Source organism: Myripristis murdjan, chromosome 16, assembly GCF_902150065.1.
Source record: "Myripristis murdjan chromosome 16, fMyrMur1.1, whole genome shotgun sequence".
NCBI classification, from domain to species: Eukaryota; Metazoa; Chordata; class Actinopteri; order Holocentriformes; family Holocentridae; genus Myripristis; species Myripristis murdjan.
In genome coordinates, this window is record NC_043995.1 from 19,472,026 (window position 1) to 19,494,459 (window position 22,434).

The 22,434-nt window shown below is 43.4% G+C and overlaps 1 protein-coding gene across 1 annotated transcript in view; it reads left to right on the top strand.

Moving 5' to 3' along the window:
* Positions 1–22,434, top strand: part of efna3b (ephrin-A3b) — a 54,364-nt gene that overhangs the window by 28,563 nt on the left and 3,367 nt on the right. Inside the window, exons 3-5 of the mRNA XM_030071470.1 lie at positions 16,465–16,757; positions 18,509–18,574; positions 19,827–19,904. Of these exons, the coding sequence (XP_029927330.1) occupies positions 16,465–16,757; positions 18,509–18,574; positions 19,827–19,904 (437 nt within the window). The remainder of the gene's footprint in view (positions 1–16,464; positions 16,758–18,508; positions 18,575–19,826; positions 19,905–22,434) is intronic.

The window sequence follows — 22,434 nt, forward strand, 5'->3', positions numbered from 1 at the left end:
TCGGTTATTCTGAGCTGATATCTGCCTTTCTTTGAATAATGGATATCAACGTGTCCATGTCGTCCATCTCCGATATGAAAGGGGGTGTTCTCTGGCTCTCATTTTTTAATATCTGACATTTTTTTTAATGTTTGACAGTTCAGATAGAGAGACATTTGCTGTTCTTGTTTATCTTTTGAACATCAGCAAATACTAAAATATTGAATACTGGAAGAAAATATCAGCTATTGGCAGCTTCAGTTGAGAAAAAAAAAAAAATCAGAATCACTATCCCTCTTAAAACCCTGTATTAGTCGAACCCTAATAGGAAACAAGAGGCAGTGGCATGATGTTCCACTACCAAAGGCAGTAAAGAACATGATTCAGATGAGAGGCGTGCTGTTGAAATGTCGGTGATGTGAATTATTTCACTTTGCAAACTGAGAGCAGCCCAACGGCTAAGAGCAACGTTTGCAACTCAAGCATTCGCAGAGGACAGAATCTCATACAAGACAAAGGGGGGTCATTTTTAATATTTTTTTATGTTTATAGTGTCATGGTGGCCAATAAACATCTAGATAGATAGATAGACAAATAGATAGATACGTTGATAGACATAGTCAGACATAGTCAACATAGTCAGGTTAAAGTTATAAAGCACGACTCAGTAATGTCAGACGCTAAATACTGAATGACTCGTCGGGATTTGGGACAAAAAAAAAAAAAGCTGATCGGGAATTCCCTAATTGACCAGGAAGTACGGAGAGGAGAGGAAATAATGGGTTAACGATGCCAGCGTGAGAACAGATGTAAAGTTGACAAAAGGAAAGAGAGGAGAAATCGGAGGAGAGAGTTTCCAGTTAAATGTGTGTGTGCCTCCGAGCATTTAGAGCGAGTTTGTCCTGCCCGCAAGAGACAAAGTTAAGTGTAAGAGTTCAGAGAGAGGAGCGAGTTCTGGCCGACCGCCGGTGCTGTTAGCACAGGGGTAATGATAAACATTACAGTGAACTAATAGATGGAGCTGCTGGCCGCCGCGGCCTCTGATGTTGCTCTATCTCCTCTCTTAACACCCAACACCAGATTGCTCACAGCCCCCACGGCCCTGTACAGGAGGCTGTGTCTAGCAAATCGCCACCGCACGGACCAACAATAAAGCTTGGGTTTGAATTTCAATCAGCCCGTGACCGGGAGGAGGGATGGGACGACGGAGCCAGGCAGGCAGAAGGAGGACACTGATGAGACGAGGAGAGATAGAGGGAATAAGGGAAGGAGGGGAGAGATGAAGGGGTCAGCCCAAGGAGATAAGGGAGGGTAGGGAATGAGAAATAGTGTGAGTATGAAAGTGAAAGCAGATGGAGATATTTTACATAGAGGCAGATAGACGGATGACAGGGGGTAAGACGAGGGGACAGGGCGGAGAGATAATTACTAAGATAGAGAGGGAAGTAAACGACAGGAGAGAAAGGAAAAGGGATTACAAGTTCACACCACAGTGGATAGATTGGCAGTGCCAAACAGAGAGAGAGAGAGAGAGAGAGAGAGGGAGGGCAGAAAGGTCTGCGAGATGAGAAGAAAGGGGAACACCAAAAAGAGACTGAAAGAAGACTGAGAAGAATGTGCGTTTGAAGGGGAGTAAGGACAGTGAGTGAGGGAGAAACTCCTTGCCAGAGGGAGTGAACACGTCCAAAAGCAGCCGCTGTTGATTCATTTCTCTCTCATGTATTTTTTTGTGATGTCGGCGCTGCCTGTTTTTGCTCTCTTTACACGGACTTCTGCGCACGCATGCACAGCCGCACACACACGCACACGTACACATGCATATATTCACACATGCGGCATCAGCTCTCAGCCAGATGCGACATACACACACACACACATAGACAGACGCGCCGCCAGCATGAATGCACTGCAACAGTCTCCCAAGACATAACAGCATCTTTTCATATTCCAGAGATTGGCTGAATGAAAGTGTTATTAACAAGGCAGGGAGTCAGTCTGTCAAAAGAGCTCCAACAGCCGCCAAGGTGAGCAGGTGGCACATCTGTTTAATAAATAAGATATTTTTACCTCTCCATCCAGAATGCTGCTGCGTTACTGTCAGTGGATTTTGCCAAGTCTGTTGTTGCGTTCACTGTGTGGCAGTTTACAGTACACAGACGACTGGATGTCCATTGTTTAAGAGAACAAGTGAAGAACGGTAAGCTTTGGCTGCCTTGGCAGAGAGTGCGGCGCCTACAGATGTAGCGTGCCAGCAAGAGTTGAATTCTCCCAACTTTTGGCTTCTGCTGTACCATGACAAGACGTTGAAAAGTGAATGCATGCACATATGTTGTTCCGCCTCCTCGTCATATTTTCCTCTTGTCTCCAATTTCAAATTCAGTAATGTATATGACAGTTACTATTCCCAGTTATATCTTTGCTCTCCTTCCACTACTACTACTACTACTACTACTACTAGGATGGAAAGAATATTTTTGTCCGTCGTAAACAAAATGCTTTCCCCAACATCTCATTTGTCAGTATTTAGCACGATGGCAATGTACCAACGTGGATCTCACGGAGATGTTGACTGCAGTTTACGATGGGTGACTGCCACTAATGTTTTTTTTTTCCATGGGTGTAACATAAACTAACATAACTAGTCATGTAACTAATAGGTTTTCTATTGAGTAATTAGTAATGTAAAAAATATTTTTCAAAACGAGTATTATCTGAGTAATTCATCCAGCACCGATGACCAGCATGAGTGTGAGTGCAGCACATGAAAGCATCGCTCATTAGCCTTAGCAGACTGGCGACAGCTGCAGCTGCACCGACAATAGTTGTAGGGGAAACGGGAAGGAGGGATGGATAAAGAATGAGGTGAAGGAATAAAGAGATTAGATAAAGAAGAAGCGTGTCTTGTAGCTGTCTTGTTTGCGTGCGTTCTCATCTCTGTCTGCATGGATGATGGAATATGACGCCGACTTAGTGTCAGACTCCTTGCTGACACACAGATAGAGAGAGATAAGGGGGACATGGTGGGTGGGGTGTGGGGTGGAAAGAGAGAGAGAGAGAGAGAGCAGGGGAAGAAAGAGATGAAAGGGGACAGATAGATAGGTATAGACAGAGCGCTGCACCCTGTGGTAGTCTGAGTTCCCAAAGTGTCATTTCCCTAAAACTCCTGACACTCTGAGTTTGAATGAGAGGCCTCTCTCCTCCTCTCCCTGAGTCATCCCGTCTTTACCCGTCATTTCCTCTGTAGGCCTCGCTCGTCTCCACCCTTTCCCTCGCCATCTCTCACCTTCACTTTCGCTTGCTTTGTCCATGCCTTCATCCCTCACTCCTCTGTGCTTCTGCTCCGTAAGCAGTTTTCTCCGCTCCTCTCTTTATCTGCTCGTTTGTGGTCGCCCTCTGCAAAACAAACTGCCTATTAGTTGGGCTTTTTCTGATTCGCTATCTCTCTGTCTGTCTCCCTCTCTCTGTGTGTGTCTTATATTAAATTTTAATTTCCTGTAAGCCACAGAGACAGCCTGACAGTGACAGAACAGGACATACGGGGGTAAAGAAAATATAGACTGAGTGATAGCTCATAGGGGTGGCACATCTGTGTGAAAGCGCATGTGTGCGTGTCAGTATGTCTATAATGTTTCCCATTGTTATTATGTGACAGCGATGTGTGATGTATATAGATTAACGCTGGAAATTTGAAGTGAGCATATGTACCCAAATGTCAATCTCTTCCCCTTCACTGAATGTGTGTGTGTCAGTGTGTCTGTGCGAGTGTGCGTGTGCGCCTAAGTTTGCCTGTTACTGTGTGTGCACTGTCAGCAGAAAGTTGGCACTGAAACTGATAAACCATTACGCACAACGTGGGAGTGTGTGTTTATGTGCCATTTGGTGTGTACGAGTGTGTGCGAGTGAGCCTGTGTGTATTAGGTTTAATGATCTTTTTTGATGGCCTGGTGTAGCGGATATTGAGATGGATGGTCCATATGCTCTTTATGGTCCATGCATATTTCATATTCCAGCAGCAAGGCAGAACAGAGCAGACATTGCTTATATGACCAGGATGTTGCACTGGGACGTGGGCTGACTTTATGAGAGCTCATATACACATCCCACAGCTTTGTCCCTTTTGAATAAACTCCCAAGTATGAATAAATGCAAGACCGTAAACTACACATTTCATGAGACTTTCACAAAGATGCCTATATATTCATAAGTCATAAAGGCGCATGAACATCAAATGTCAAATGGACCCATGTGGGCACCTACCCTGTCACGGACGGCTGTTGCTGCTGGCACACGTGAACGACAAATGCTATGGCACGCGACGTCACACGCGGCGGTTGGATTAAAGTAATAATCCGTGACATTTTCATATAAATAAATGTTTGTTGTGCCACTTTCTAACACTGTTGATGTGCGGCAGCAGTAATTAAACATATACCCAGTTCATTTGTAAATCTTTCTTGGGAAAAATCCTTAGACAAACAGAAGGTGATGCATTTTAGAGCAACAGAAGTTTGTTCGGAATAATTGGATGAAGTCTTAGTAGGGTGTTGTATCAATAATGTATTGATTTTGTGATATGAAACTAGATATTATCTGCAATTTCGGAAATCTTAAAATTGTGAACTGGAGTAAGTGTTTCCCGGTATTAAAGGCTGCATTACAGTAAAGGGATGCAATTTTCTGAATTATTAAAGCACCATCCCAACAATATTCTCATTATTAATCCTGTGTTATTCAAGAAAATTGTGACGTATGATTTTATCCATATTGCCCAAGTCGACACAGTAGTGAGAATGAGATGTTATAACCACTATGGCTGAGCAGCTGAAAGAAAAGTTGTACCTACAGAAGCTCAAACGGCACCGGCCACATTGCTTGTGAAGTGATCTCTGGGAATTGCGACGTTTAGAAGCAAAAGTGTTGCCAAATTAATAAAAACGGCAAGGATTCTGAAGATGATCCTTTTGATTAAAGCAGTAAGTCAGAGTGAGACTCTGTGTGGTGAACACACACGCAGACGCATGCACGCACACACACACAGAATCGCTTTAATAGAAGTGACTTGTGACTTTCCTCTTGCTCATTTCACAGACACTTATTCACAACTTGCAGAGGATGTTGACAGCATCTTCATGAATTTGTAAGGAGCCTGTGTACATCTTCTAAATGTGAAAACAAATGAGCGATGCATCATTTCTGGCATCTGAGCGTCTTGATGGACAGCCGCGGTTCCCTTCCCCACTGAATGCTCCTGGGATGACCAAACTAGATTTCCTCTGTATTTATGATAGCTTTATTACACACACGCGCACTCAGATGCACGTACACACACCCGCACCCGCACACACACAAATACAATACACCTATACACAAGTTTCACATGAGTGCACATTTTGCTGACTGACATATGATGATTGACAGGTTGCCACCACATGGAGAGGCATATTGACTCCACCAGAGAGCGAGAGGGGGCGGGAACGACGGATTGACAGGCCGGGAGCGGAAGAGAGGATGCCGAGGGAGGGAGAGGTGTCGTAGGAGGAGGAGTGAGAGGACGTCAAAAAGATTGAACCTGAAATGAAAAATTGAACGAGAGACGGATGGAAGGACACTGATAAGGATGGAGAGACAGAGGAGGAGAGGACAGTGGAGCGAGTGATAGTGGGAGAGAGAGAGAGAGAGAGAGAGAGAGAGGGGAGGGAAACAGGAGAGGGATGTTCCACTGATAGACTGTCGAGTCTGACAGAAACTGCTCGTGTTCGCTGGAGAGAGAGTCAGGCACACTATGAAATACCGACACCAAGCCCGAAGCACACGCGCACACACAGACGCACAAACACACGCTCGTAAAATCTGCAGGATTTAGGGCTTAACGGTATACTAAGGAGTCTTCTCAAGGTACACCTCGATTAATTTACATTTTAATTGTCACCCAAACAGAATGTGCCCTGTTGTTGCCTATAAGCTAGTACACGCCGAATACATTTCTTTGCGAGTTCCATTTTCCTGATTGTCTTATTCCATTTTCATGTTGTTGCATTGTTTACATGCACTTTCTCAGGCTCTGCCAAGTTGTAAATTTCCCACATTTGAATGGCAGGTAATTTACTTGTTAGAGTCTGAGGGAGATACTGTGCAGCGAGCCAAATTTGGAGCCCACTGTTGGCTGACTCTGGTATCATTTGCCAGGCCTAGTTAGGAGGACAGACTCTGATTAAAGACAGCAGAGCAAAGGCTTACACTTGCATCTCTGAAACAGCTGTTAAACGTGCACACACTCCCACACACACACACACACACAAAGCCGCTGACGTGGTGTGCAAATCTAAAGTTTATCTTTCAGCTTTGAGTATATCGTCGCTAGTCACTTTGTAAGCCTTATTTGTACAGAATTACAATGTGGCACTGATAAGATTTTTGTCTCATTCATCATCCACCACGCTCGCTTTGTTTCCTCTATCACTTTGGCCCGCACACGGAGGAAGGCCTTGCTGCGGGAACATCTGTTCTGCTTATGTCTTTTATTCTCTGCTTTGATAAAAGAATTAAAAATAGAAAAAAACACAGAAGTAAGCTCAGAAGAAAATAGAAGTGAGCTTCAAAATTGCTATTTGGACCGTTTCTTTTTCATCTTTATACTCCATCGGTTTCATGCCTAAAATAGTTTTTCTAAATGGGCAAGCAAGGAGTTGTTTTCACTCAGGCCTTCACGTGGTTTATCAGTGTTTAAAATCTCCATGCCTCAATTTCAGCCTCCGTGACTGAATGATATGAAAACCTTTAATTAATTCGCCGAGTCAGAGTGTGTTAATGGAACATCCATAGTTCTTTTTCAGACCTTTGGGTTCAACATGAGCGTCTGGTCTGACATGGCAGAATGCCTAAATGCACTTTAAAAGAGACTGTATGCCTGTGTCTATTAGTCCTACTACGTCTGCCATCGCATTATCTCACTGCTTTGGTATGTGTGTGTGCATGTGTGTGTGTGTGTGTGTGTGTGTGTCTGTCCATCTGTCTGGGAGAGACGGAGCTCCTCCAAAACCCATGTGCTGGTTGACCTCCTGGCCTTTTTGGCAGGGTGTTTGTCTCTTACTGTGTACATGAAAAGGATCTGAAGGACATAGAGAACATGACTAAAATTCATGTAACTAGTTTCAACTCTACTAGTGATTTGGTTTGTAGATAGTATTCCTACATTTTGAGCGGCACTACTTTTCTGAGTAGAAGCTCTAACAGTAAGTTAGCTTATATCAAATTTTTCAGCCCTGGTTGTGTCTGTGGCTCACACATGGAGGTGCACGTATACATACATGACGAATCTCAATTTTCACTGTAGCCCCTGGTAACAGCCCCCGCTCTCCCCAGACTGCTCTTACCCCTAATTCTTTGTTCATTCCCTCATTTTGCAGCCAAACTGAGATGCACAAAAAAAAAAAATCCCCTGTGAAAAAAAAACTCTGAGACAGAATTTGCCACAGTGCGCCTAATAGCTGATGATTTGTGATAATGTGGAATGGTAATAAGTGGTACTCAATTAGCCATTACAGAGACAAAGGGGAAATGGTGGACTGGGGGGGGGGGGGATAGATGGGTTTTTGCACAAAGCACTGAACCCCTTTAGCCCCCTTTTTTGCTACAATAGCTCCATAGCTGGGGCTTCTTGTGTTGTCATGGAGACTAATGTCGAAAGCCAGCTGTGGTTTTGTCTAGGAAACCCATTAGGCTGGAGCTCAGTTGGCTCTCCTTTCTGTGTCTCTTTCTCTTTGGCTTCGCCTCCTTTGGACTTACAATGGTGGAAATATCCCATCCTATGTATCACTTGTCTTTGATATCGGCGTGAGTCAAGTAACTGTTACAAATACTTCTTAAAGCTTTTTCTTCCCATGTTTGAAGTGCCAGATGGGAGGTTTACTGTATCAGCTAAGTTGGAAATAACAGAAAAGAATAGAAACTTGCTTTTCAAATACTTTACTTTAGTTGCCGGGCTTTCCTAGCGATCATTGTTCTGCGTGGCAGAGCCCACCCATCTTGCGTTTCATGCAGGTTAAAGCATATTCAATCAGAATTATTTGCAGATATTATTTGACCTAGGTTTGTTTATCAGGTAGCACTTCTTATATTCCACCTTGTCTGGCAAGCGCTGCTTCTTGCACTGGCTCTCTTATTAAATGTGGCTCAAGAGAGGGGTCTGAGTAATGTTGTTGTTGTTGTTGAGAATGGTTTATCCCAGAGCTGGAGCTCTTTCCCCGCAGCACTGATATTCAAGCCTCCAGACCCTGACCCAAACACATCAGTCAGCGGGGCACGGTGCCATGTGACTGGGCCAGGAAGTGGGCTGAAGCAGAGAGAATGATTATTATGCAGCAGATTGATCAGGTTTCACAGGACACCGCCAAACCATCAATCCATAGGGCTGTGTACACAGGCAAGTGTGTGTGTGCGTGTGGGCAGGGTCAAGGCCGACGGTGTGTGTTTGGGGCAGTGAGTGCAAGAATCAATAGCTGGGTCAGAGGGTAATGTCTCACTGAGTGCTGAGTCTATACACAGCCATCAGACAGGATCACTATCAATCATGGAAGAGCTTAGGGAACATACACTATCTCTTTCTCTCTCTTGGTATCTGTGCCTCAGCCTGCCCAGTGTCTAATGGGATCACTATTGCTCATGTAAGAGCTTTGGGAACAGAGGGAGAGGGAGGTGTAGGGAAACAGAGGGATCGAGAAGCCCAGGAAGGATTGATGGGAGTGAAGTGATAGAATAAGAGGGAGAGATTGGTAGGTATTGGCAGGTACTTTGGGAAAGGCAGAAAGGGGGGCGTAGGGAGCTGATGCTGAGAGATAGAGGAGGCCTTACAGTGAGAAACCCCTTGGAGTGTAAAATAGGCTGATATGCAGAGGGAAGGGTGGTGGATGGGGTGCAATGAATCTAAAAAATGAACGATAAAGTGAAAGCGACGCCAATAAACGTGCAAATCAGGGTTCAAATCCCCTCCTTATTCAGAGGTGAAACATTTTTTCTCGATCGAAATGTTTTTTTGTTTTTTTTTCCCTTTTTTCCAGCATCGCCATTCACCCCTTCATCCGCCCGCATCTCTGATCTCCGCTCGCTTTTCTTTGTCCTCTTATTCTGCATGTGTTTTTCGGCCTCCATGCCATCTGTTGTTTCGTGCAGTCGGTCATTTTAATTTCCTCTCTCTCTCTCTCTCTGCATCTCTCCATGGCTCCGCTCGGCGTCCCCTCACCACATCCATCCATCTCTGTCCCCCTGTCATGTGTGTTTGGACGGGGCCATTTAAACACACACACACACAAAAAAAAGCATGTATGATTGATCGTGAAAACATGCCATGTGCACGAGAACAAGCTCTTACGCATAATGCTTGGGCGTGGATGTGAGTGTCGGTGGATGTGCCTCTGTGTGAAAGCGAGATAGCTCAGTTCAAAGGGCTAATAATGCCTGCCATTAGGGCCGTGCTGCTGAAACACTCTCTCTCACACCACCTAGTCAATATCCCCATGCAGAGAGAGAGAGAGGAGGATAGATGGAGGGAGCTGAAGAGGAAGGAAGGATGAAGAGAAGGAGAGGGGGGGTGAAACCGGGTTTGAAAAACGTGGGTAAAAGAGGGAGAAGATTTAAGAAGATGGGGGGGAAAAAGAGAGAGAAGAGAATGATGCTCGCGTTAGAGGATCATGTCAGTGCTTGGTGGTGTGTGAGGCCGCTCGGAAAGGAATCCTGTTAGCTGTAATACTTTGATCAATTACCAATGATGAGCCATCGCTCTGCAGGGCAGGACTGAGTCTGTGTGTATGGGTTTGTATGCTTGTGTGTGTGTGTGTGTGTGTGTGTGTGTGTGTGTGTGTGGTGGCCTTGAGAAAAGGCAGCATATTCCAGTCTGTTGGACACACTCTAGACAGGTATTGATTTCAATGGAGAGAATTTAGAGCCTACTCAACCACTACACCCTATCAGACATACACCCACAGACACGTGCGCATACACACACGCACACACACACACACACAAAGACGAATACACTCTTCCAACAGTCCTGGGAGATATTGTGTATGGGGTGGCGAGAAGAAATAAAGTGCAGAAGAGCAGAGACAGAGGATGAGAACAGAGACGGATGGAATTCTTATTCACCAGGAGTCACCTATCAATATCCTGACTGTCAGCCAGTATTGAATTAGGTAACATGGACACGCACACACACACCGTTCTTTTTTTAACACTTTCCCCCTGCTCGCTTACTCTCAGGTGATGGCCAAGCCCAGACAGAAAGGGAGGAAAAAAGGGAACAAACAGACGGAAGAGAGACAAAACAGAGGGAGAATGAGAAATCGTGCAAAGGGAATAGGAACTGGGGGTATACAGTAGGGAGGCCTTCTCTTCTCTGTGTTTGATGAGGCCCTCATTGATGCTACAGATCTCTGGGAGTCTCCATTCAGCGGGGAAGCCATTCAATTATACCTACCGCTCTGCTGGCTGATTGGAGTCCTCCTGCAACAATGTTAGCATCTCTGTACCAAACTGAGATAGGATTAAGAATTCTGGCCTCAGGAGGCGGAGTGGCTTATAACTCCTGATTGGCAATTATTTGTAACACTGCTGGACAAGGTTGGATCCATCCCAACCCTCTGCCTGTCAGTAGCGTCTCCTTTGTAATTTCTTAACCTTTAATTATCACGTATACGTGCTTTTTTTTTTTTCAGCAGTGCCTCGCTTTGCACTCGCACTGCTCCATATACTCAGAGCTCTATCATTGAGCACTAAGTTGCTGGTTGAAGGAATACACCGGGTTTGGGGGTGCGGGGATGGGGGGAAATTTATGTTCATAGTCCCTTGTATTCTCTCTCCCTTGTATTTTTTCATGCATCATTTTCAAACACCATTTCAGATATTATTTGCTCAAAATATACCATAAGATTACGCATTTTTTCTAATACACCACAGAACATGGAAATTAAGAAGGTTATTATTAAGATATGAACTGAACATGTGCCATCTGATTAGGCAGTTTTGTTAATATAAGAGTTGTATGGAGATTCTAATTTTTCCATGGCACTGGTACTGAGAAACATGGGCCTGTTAATCAGTTTGAAAAAATGAAGGTCGCACAGGACCATGAGAACATAGGGTGGACTGTTTTTTGGAACTAAGTTGCAGCTAAATCTGGAAGTCATCAGAGTCTGGAAGTTGCCTCAGAGACTGGCAAAGCTACAAAAAAATATTGTGCAAAAATCACTGTACTGTATGAACTACCAGGAATTACATTCCCTGTTGTGTGCAAAGCCAGTGGATGTTTTTGGGAGAGTGTGTTCAGCTAAAAGTCAATGCACAGTGGATGAATGTGTATGTGCTCTTAAGTATTTCCAAAAATAAACCTGGCTACATCAGCTATATTAAGTTGCTGAAGGTGTATGAATCTAATGTCATAAAACCCAACAACTATTTATTACCGAAAGGGCAGTATCCTTACTTTTGCAGCTAATGGTAAGTTAACATAGTACATGAAAAGTTTTAGCATTGAGCAGCAGAGTGCATGATCCATGGGGAGCTCATGGATGACTTTGGTGACTGTATTATCTTGTACATACCTGCTTTTGTATTTTACCAACACCTTAAAATTTGTTTTTGTAGGCAACTTTTATTCTGTAGTCTATCTCAGATCTGCACTTGTTTTATACTGTTTCATATCACAGCACCTTGTACTTGGTTTTGCTTTTTTGGACCGGTGGAATGTCTCAGTTTGCTTTTGGTTGTACGTGTCTGCCTGCACAGCATGACAATAAAGTTCAATTGAATTGAACTGAATTGAACTGATTGGGTAGCTAAGTTGCACAAGGGGCCGGTCTCTTGAAAAACCTGGTGAAGTCGACATATTCCTGTGCCATGCCAGGACACCACAGTGGCTGCTGGAGGAGAACAGAGCTACACTCACTGACTTAAATCCTCCGGCCTCCACCAGCACCACCCCCTCCTTCACTCTTACCCCTTCTTTCCAAATTCTACCAGCTTGCAAACACAGAGAGCCCGAGCAAGCCGGTCTGCCTAGCTCTTGTTACAAAAAGGAATGATTACACTTACTGTCAAAGTGTTTTATCGATGTATGGTGCTTTAACAGGCCAGGCAGATAATATGCAGGCAGGGGGTACCTCTATGGCATTATGTTGCCTGCGACTGCTTTGTGGGGAACATACTCTCCCTCCCTCTCCCTCTCTCCCTCTCTCTCTCTCTCTCTCTCTCTCTCTCTGATGTGATTTTACAGTAGTGACATTGATCCAGGCCTACTTTGATCTTGCTCTTAGCTGTTGCTCCTTCTCGCTCCCTCCCGCTATCACCCTCCACTCCCTGGTGGCCAGACTCTGCAGCTTTTAACCCTGACTACCCCTCGTCTCATCCTATAAATCCCTCCATCTTCCCCAGCACCCTTCCATCTATCCACCCATTCCTCTGGCATATATATACATACATACATACATACATACATACATATATATATATATATATATATATATATATATATGTGTGTGTGTGTGTGTGTGTGTGTGTGTGTAAAGAGACAGAGAAGACAGAATACGATTGTATGTGTGTTTTTGTGGATATGTGCACAATTGCCTCATGTCATATGTCCCCCTCTCTCTCTCTGTGCTGTTTCTGCTGTCTCTCTGCTATCAGCCTTAACTAGCTGAGCATCACTTGTGAAAAAGAAAATTAGTGGAGATCCAGCAAAAGAGGAAAGGAAGGCATCTGGAGAGAGCAGCTTATCAAGTCATATCAGAAGTGACTCCACCCTTTAGTGACTGCCTTTCTCTGTTCTCTGTCTCTCTTTTCCTGTCTTATCAAAATTAATCAATTTACTGTACCAGAGCACATGCACAACAAAATCTGGCCATCTAAGAAAATAGTACAGGGTAACACAGAGTTTATATATATATATATATATATGTATATGGGCAGAGCAAATGGTGAGAGGAGGCAGAAAAAAAACAGTAGCACAAAAATCCACAACATTCCATTTTCTTTAGAGAATAATTACAGTTATTTTCACCCAGGTACTTATTTTCCTTGTTTTTGCCATTGTTTTGATCGATTTTAAACAAAATTTTGTCAATTACTGCACTGTGGAGTGTGCAGTTTTCAGGGAGTGCTTCAATACATGCCCACTGGAAAAAAATGGAAATTTCAAGTTGTCAAACCCACCACCCAAAACGTGTCCTGTCCACATAAAATACAAAACAACGCTCACACTGCGTTAAACCTGCCTGCGTCTGATTTATCCATGGCCTTGACACTTGACTGTATTGTGGTGGTAAAAATGTGATGTTAACTTGTTAACTAGTTGCCAAGGAGAAAGACTGTATTAATGTCATATTGGATTTGCCATAAATACAAAAACCTCATCACTATGGCCTTTTTTTGTAATTGACAAAATTTTGATCATAATCACTTGATGTGATGCCAGAAATCAGGAGAGGAAGGCCCCAATTGAAATTAACTGTAATTATCATTTAAAGACATCGTTGAATTTAAAATTTTGTGTGTGTGTGTGTGTGTGTGTGTGTGTGTGTGTGTGTGTGTGTGTGTGTGTGTGTGCGTGCATGTGCGTGTGTGTGTGAGGAGCACGCATGTTTGTGTGTCAAAGACACACCCATTAAGGATGTCAGACTATCAGACAAACAGTTGGTTGATTAAGGTGACATGCTTTGATTTCACACACAAACACACATTCACACATGCATGCATGTACACACACACACACACACACACACACACACAGTGGGAATCCTAGAGCCAGCTTTTATCTAAGAGAAGTGAAGTGATTTGCTTTCAGATTATTCAGATACTACAAGCTACACTCCCCCTCATTTTTCACTCTTTCTTTTCTCCCATTATCCCTTCATCTCTGAGAACTTGCTTCTTTTCTTTGGTAGCGTGAAACTCTCCAACTGCCTCTCTTTTTTTTTGCCTGCTTGCTCTGTCTCTTATTCTCACTCTCACTGCTCTTTTACTCAATTTGCATTCACACCTCCCTGGTGGAACCAACCTCATCCCTCACTCATGTTCTTCCTCTCTCACTCTCCGTCTTTCTCTCTCTCTCTCTCTCTTTTGCATTCACTATAAATATAGTCCCCTTGAAGCATTTTATGTTTTTTTCTGCAACTAATACTACAAGAAAAACTGTCTTTTGTAGGGTAGCAAATGATGTAATGAGAGAGAGGGAGAGGGAGAGAGAGGGAGAGAAGGGGAGCAGAGGATGAATGTTGAACAATGAATCTTCCTTCCTTGTTAGCCTGAAAGAGAAGGAGAAGAGAGAGAGAGGGAAAGAGGAATGGAAAGGAGAGGGAGACAAATTCAGGAAGGATATGGAGAGAGCAGGAAGAAGTGATGGAGAGAGAGAGACATTGGGAACAGCGTTTCGATCTTCATTTAATAATTGAATAATAATCTCCCTGGAGACGTGACCTAGAACTGGGAGAGAGAGAGAGAGGGAGAGAGAGAGAGAGAGAGAGAGTGAGAAGCAGGTTAGGGATGACACTCTGCTGCCCCCTTGTGGTTGTAAAGTAGCACCACCATACTCTTTGAGTGTGTGTGTGTGTGTGTGTGTGTGTGTGTGTGTGTGTGTATGTTCATCGGTGTGTGTATGATTTACAACTGCAACCTGTCTCTGTCGCACAGATATGGGCCTGTGTCTGTGATGGGGAGAAAAAGAGGGCTTTTGGATGTCAGGAAAGAATCTATTTCACTTTGTCACACACACACACACACACGCGTGCGCGCGCACACACACACACACATCCCCTCTCTCACACACACACGCGCCGGCCCAAACCTTATCTTCCTGTCAAGCTGAGTCTTTTTTAGGGCTGACGCTGATATATGAGCTTGGGGGGGAGAACGTGGCCAGGACGTTGACGGCTGACGTGAACGCGACGTTGCGCTCAGGTTGATGTACGAGCGCTGGGGTTAGGGGACAGTGCTGCGCTGACACCAGGAGAAGGAGCTGTGGCCCTGGGGCCTTGAGTCCATACTGAAGCGCCAGCTCCGCATTCTCTGCATACAGCCAGCCCTGGAGCCACAAATATACCTAGGACACACCCTCACACACCCACGCATACACACACATGCACACCTGCTCCCTGGTATAAATAATTCAATAACTCTCCCCCACAGATCTGTATGACCTCAGATGAACATTTGAGCGCAATGCATGTTTCCATCTGAATGTGACGTGCCTGCCAATGCTTTGAGACGTTATGTTGTGTTTGTAGTGAAGCATGTGCCCTTCAGTGTTGTGCGTATGGATTTGGGCCATGGGGTGCGCGTCTAAAAATGCTACAAGCAGCATGATGGAATCAGTCTGCAGCAAATGTGGAACCCCATGTATATTTTGCTTTAAGCGTGTGTGTGTGCTTGTGTGTGCTGTCTGGGCCGCTGACAGAGGGGAACACCAGGTCAGTTGTCCCCTGGTCAAAGGGCCCCGAGGGCCCCGAGGGCCCCGAGGGCCCAGGGCCTGAGCAAGACGTACGGCGGCTGCATGAGCATGAGTAAATATTATCACTGTGATATTTGTGTAAATGTGGAAATATCATTAGTGTATATAAGCGTATGCTGCTAATCATGTCATAAAAGACAGTTCTCATAATTTTGATTTTGTACACCACGGTTCATGATAAGAATAATCCTCGTAATGAAGTTTTGTAAATAAAAGAAAGAAAAGAAATGAGTAGCTCTGACTTTGACGCTGTCTTAATTAATATGAAATGCTTTCAACTGATTCACAATTCTCAAAAAATATTCTCATGTTGCTGATCCTACAGACTATGAATTGCAGTGTCTTTTTTTTTTGTAGTTTTAGTATAAATAATGTTGATGTATAAAACAATATCACTGCAACATCGCTGCACTTGAAAAGTTGTTTAATTGACTTTTCGGTCCACTGATCTTCTTCAGAAGTGCAGCAGTGTTGCAGTGATACTGTATCGTACTTCAGTTACTGCAAACTTTGTCTCAACTGCACCTGCATAAAAATGTGCACCGCCCTGTATGGTTTGTTTTAGAATAAATGATGGATTAATAATTATTTTTGTCTGATTTGTTTATGTTTCATATGTTTCATAAGAAAAAATCAGTCTGACATTGCATGCATGCATTTGTTAACTGGATATAAAAATTTTTTCTAAAAGTACAGAATTGAACCGTGTAGTTTGAAACGGCTTATAAGACAGGACTGATTTATATTATGATTTATTTATCAGTCTATCAAAATACGTTTTAGCAATGCTGACATTAAAATATCAGGTTATATATGTAAATGACTTCAGAAAAAATCAGAAAGGTAATTTAGATTTTTTTTTTGTGCAACCACTTTAAAAACAAGTTCAGTAAAAAAAAATATGTATTTGCATATGTCTGTTTTAACCATGCAGTTTTTCCATCTAACAGTTTCTTGTGCGTTTGTGTTTGTGTGTGTGTGTGTATGTGCAGTCTGCGCAGGGAGGGCTACACAGTGCAGGTGAACGTCAACGACTACCTGGACATCTACTGCCCCCATTACAACGACAGCCAGCGCATGGTGGGCACCGGCGAGCAGTACGTCCTCTACATGGTCAGTTACCGTGGTTACAGGACCTGCGACCCCCAGCTGGGTTTCAAGAGGTGGGAGTGTAACCGCCCTCACGCCCCGCACGCACCCATCAAGTTCTCCGAGAAGTTCCAGCGCTACAGCGCCTTCTCGCTGGGCTACGAGTTCCACGTTGGACACGAGTACTACTACATCTGTGAGTGAGACCAGACCACTGTCACAGCTGCTGCTGTGTGTGAACATGAGGAAACAAAAGTTTACGGTAAAACCTCTATGAGGAATGGAGGTCAGTCAGAACACAGTACGACGGCGGTGAAGTCTCCCTGTGAGCTGAGCGCCTTCGCTGTTTTCTGTTATTGCAGGGTTGTGTTGTGTTTCTGACTGACCAATGAATCCATCCTGACGTCTGTGCTCTAAGAGCAACAGGCAGCTGCTTCACATCTAATCATCTCTCTCCAAGAGGTCCAGTCCACTCCGCTGGTTTCTAATCAAATCAACTCACAGCTCCTTGTGCCAAAAAGACCGCTGGCCTGTTTTGTTTTTGGCACGGGCTTGCAAATTGCTCGTAATAAAATGATTTTAAACACATATTTCATATCAAACAATACTCGTTGCCTACTCATGCCATAAAAATGACTCGTTGTACTCACATTATTTAATACCTTCGACATAGAATGCTGTCATCTCTGCAGCTCCAACATCAGAAAGCTGCTCACTACAAAGACGAGCTCGCCTGTTTGTTTGGTTCTCTGCAGACTGGAGGAGCGCTGCGCAACCTGAAATTGCTCCCAGATATTAATATGAAACATGCATGCGTTTGATGTCAGTTATGCCATTACAGTGATGAAAAATATGAACTATTTGGACACAGTGTGACAAGTGAATGCTTTTTTTTTTTTTTTTTTTTTTTGCCTTCAGCAGCTTCAAATTATAATTCCATAATTAAATCAATGTTTTGAAATGTTCTCATTATATTCTGTCATATTTTGATATAAAGTAATTTAAATTAAGAAATTAAGTGAATGAGAAATGTGTACTTCTGACACTAGTTAAATGACATAGTGGAAAAGTATTTCAGATAAATCTTATTAATCTAATTTAAATTAAAATCAACAAGATTGGAAGCATGCAATGTTAAAGTAGCTTTTTTGATGAGGTTTTGTAGAATGCATGTGTCTGCTAAGTTATGCTTGGCAGGTGTTTGTTTTTTAGCTGTTTATTTATGTGTTATGAATGTTATTTTTTAATTACTCAATCTTGCATTATTTTTGTTGCCTACAACTGAATATTGATCATTATAATTTTGTTTTTGTTGACTGGGAAAGAGAGGGATGAGTGGGTTAGGTAAGGGTTGGAGGATCAGTCATAGCCATGGGTGCTTAATGAATGGAGCCTCATACAGAAAGACTTCAAATGAGAACCAAAATCAATAAAAAAAAAAAATAATAATAAAAAAAAATTGGTCAAATTTGATCAAAAGGTTTCAAAAGTGCAAAAACAAACAGCCATGCATAATGAGAGCAGCTGAACACAGATTGGCGACATGTCTATGTAAAAAAGAGACTCTGACAGCACTCCAATTATTTTATTTTATTTATTTATTTATTTATTTATTTATTTTTTAATATTGGCACAAGGCAGATTTATTTTCATATTTTCTATATATCTGTGTACAAGCAGAACAAATCATGCATGAATCAAATGATGAAATGAAAATGTATTATTTGCTCCATAACAGCTGGTGTGTTGTCATGGAAGCAGTCAGTCCTGCATGGGCAGATCGAGCTTTAATCATGCTTGAAGCAGTGGAAGCACACGCTAGTCAGTGTGTGTTCCTGTTGAAGAAGGGCACAGTGTGTGTGTGTGTGTGTGTGTGTGTGTGTCCAACTCTGTTATCACTAAACTGATACAGTATGTGCTTATCGAGTGTGTTTTATGTCTTCACAGCCACGCCCACACATCACCATGGTCGCAGCTGTCTGAGACTACGAGTGTATGTCTGCTGTTCCACAGGTAAGTCTTACACACTGTGTGTGTGTGTGTGTGTGTGTGTATGTGTGTGTGCATGTGTGCGGTGTGTGACCTGTAATGCAGTGCTTGGACCTGTTAGCAGAGTGTACCTGGACCCATCTGGACACCACGCTACCCATCTGGCAGTAACCTGGGTCCCTGCGAACACACACACACACACACACACACACACACACACACACACACACACACACACATATATAGACACAATGCACACACAATCTAAATACAGTCTAAAACAGGCAGAGCTATTAATACTCCTGCTGAGTTTCCCCTGCAGCATTTTCACTCACAGAGCAAATCCCCCCCTCACTCCTCTTTTTCTCTTTCTCTATAGTTCTACCTCTCTGTCTGTTACTCTTTTCCTTCCCTCTCTCTCTCTCTCTCTCTCTCTCTCTCTCTCTCTCTCTCTCTCTCTTCTAGCTTCTTCTCTCTCTCCGTTCTAGCACTCTCTCCCTCTCTCTCTCTCCCTCTCTCTCTCCTACAGCAGCAGGAAGGAGCAGTGCCAGCTTTGAGAGTCCCTCACCCACGCCTCCTCCTCTTTCCTTCCCTCTCCTCCTCCTCCTCCTCCTTCCTCACTCCCTGTCAGAATTCATTTGTTGCTGTGTGCGGTCAGTGGGTGGCTATGTATATGTAGTGTTAACCTCTCTCACTCGCTCTACTGCCACCCTTCAATCTCTCTGTCCTCTCTCTCTCTCTGTCTATCACACACACACACACACACACACACACCACACCACACATACTTTGATCCCTGGCCTGTCCGGTCCTTTTAACTTCCACAGCCCTGTAGTATTAACCTCTCCTCCCTCATTCACTCTCTCACTCCCCACCTCCCCTCCTCCAGCTCTCTCCATCCCTTGTCACACACTGCCTCTTTTCAGTTTGATCTGCCCTCTCTCTCTCTCTCTCTCTCTCTCTCTCCCTCTCTCTCCCACTGCTGGTGATGTTATGGCTTGTCAGTCTGTTGGCTGCAGGGGATTTTTTTTAACCCTTGCACCCTCGCCTCCTCTCTTTCTCTTTGCTCTGTGGTTGTCTCTCACTCGCTTGCTCACTCTCTCTCTCTCATTTCTCTTTCCATGTCAGGTTGGATGTAATTAAATTCTTTTGGCTCGGAGCGATGGTTTAACCCCTGCCCACTTGCTCTCTCCATCTTTCTCTCTCTCTCTCTCTCTCTCTCTCTCTCTCTCTCTCTCTCTCTCTCTCTCTCTCTGTCTCTTCTTCTCTGTCCCAGCCTCTGACGTAGATGATGAGCCAGAGCCTACAGAACCAGACTACACTCTTAGACCAGGCCTCAAAATTGATGATATTGGTGAGTCACACACACACACACACACACATAAAGATGAGTAAGTGCCCAGCACATCTTAGCTGAGCCATCTGGATTCTAGCGACCCAACATAAAATACACACAGACTATCACTCATATTTGTGATTCAGAAAGATGTCAACTGATGGAAATGATGTGATTCACATCACTGGAGCTGGCACAGACCGAGTTAAATGTAGACAGTGGATCGATCATTAATCTCTGTTAGGAAACCAACCGGTTTATCGGCCATGCAAATGTGTCAGAAGTGTCCGGACAAAGTCGTAGCCTGTGTGCAGTTTTCCAAAAAGGCCTCCAGAAATCTCCAGCACATCCAACTTCACAACACCAGCTGGCTTGGCAAGCTGCTGATCCCGCTAAACAACAACATGCATATTCATTTCACACTAGCTCTTTTCTCCATGACAAGCAAAGAGCATAAACACATGGAGTTTTCATGCTTATTTAGGAACTCATGTCAGACATCGAGGCAGGCCATGTCTGCCATTCAGAGAGGCCTTATACAGATTTCCTATACTTAGCTGCTGCGCCTTGGCAAGCGCTCCCTGTTTGCCCTTTTAGCCATATGTCGTTAACGTCATGATAACTTGTCCGGCCAAATAACGTGAATCATGCTAAAGCAGCTGAAACTGAGCCTATATGGAAATTAGCTGTGATTTTAACCCCTTGGTCTCTGATTTTCTTAAAATCTCCCTTTAAGTAGCTTCAAAGTTAGAATAAAACATGTTTTTTTCCACATTCTACAATAATGAATAAAGTGAAGTAATGAATAATCACATCCATATTCTCACATTCATGTTTTCTATTGGCGGCATCACTTCACTGAAGCGACATCACACTTCTATTGAGTGATATATTCAAACCCAACCTGCTGTTGGTTTATGGCTGTACCATTACATCACATTGAAAATATCTATGTGTTATGCATCATTTTATACACATTTGCCTTTTAATCAGCAGGAAAACTTGTGATCTCCACTCGAATTTAAAATAAAGTTCTGTGGCTTTGTACAAAGCTTGTGGGCGCAGCATGCATCTGTAATGACGAACACACCCATGGGATTGGCAGATGAAGCGGTTTAATATTAGATCAATAACCGACGATGTTAGGATCGTCTCTCAGGTGGGGCGTGAGCTTCTCAGTGTTATGGCAACAACAACACAGAATTAAAATAACAGCAAGTACACCTGCCTGACCCAAGTGCCACCTATTACGTAACTCGGCGTGCGGTTTCAATCATGATCCTGTCTCGCTTTCGCACTGTTCTCCAAGGTAGCCTGTAAAATATGGTGCTGTGTTGTTAATCTGTGTGTGAATGTGTGTGCGCACGCGTGCATGTGCATAATAAATCAGCGTGTTCTCATAACTGTCATGGAGGACTCATCGCTGGCTGTGGCGAATGGCTGCAGGTCAAATGAGTTTGTTGTGATACCTCTCCCCTACTTCATCTCCTCTCTGCATCAGTCTTTCATTTGGCTCCCTCACTCTTTCTCCATGCCTTTCTCATCCCTCCCTTCAGTTCCCATCCTCCATTTGTCCTCCCAGAGCGCAAGCAAGAAGGCAGCGGAGGGTAAAACTACCAAAACTCTGTTTATTCACCTTTTGATGTGTGAAATTGAGTTTTTCCATCTTTTCATCTTTTAAAGATGATATAAATCTCCATGATAAAAATTCATGGTATGTATTAGTAGTATCAAGCTGATGAAAGTTACATGGAAAATAGGCAAATAAAAATTGGAAATTAATGTTAAAGTCAGCTTGTTTTTTTATTCGTTACTTTATCATTTGTCAGCATGTGGTTGTCCACCTTATGGTACTTTACTCATAGTTTTTTTTTTGTTTTGTTTTTTTTTTACCAATACATCGTCAAATACTTTATATGCATAAAGTCTCATCACAAATGTATCATCATTACCTAAGCTCAGAATTTTAAACACATATTATCATCCATAATTGTCAAAGAGGCTAATCCAAGAGTCATCTAGTCATCAGACGACATATACACAGATACAGATACGCACTTAATTATGCAGACAAATATATGAAAAGTTAATCTGGAAAACTGAACTGACTGTTGTATGCAGTCCTTTCATAACATATTTTCTGAATCCAATTGCAATTCCGAATGAGCTGCAAAAGCCAATTTCAGCTATGCATAGCCTTTTAATATCAGTTTTTGATTGATATTAACCTGAAAAAAAACATGGTTTATAGAAGTGAATACAGTTGGAGATTCCTCTTATACCTCTTCATACAGAACACCAGAGAAGAATAGAGGAGGGCTACATTTATGTGCCGCTGATGTTGGGTGAAAGGCTGACGCAGTAGTATGGTGCAAATTATCCCAACTCCTATGGGCGCCTTTCACCTGTACCACTGTGTTGCCAATTAAATTAATAGGACAATGCAAACTGGTGCAAAAGAAAGTGGAGAAACCAAGAGGGAGCTGTGAAGGGAACTGAAAACAAAGAAGTAGCACTGTTTCCTAATCCCCTCCCCCCCCTCCTCCTC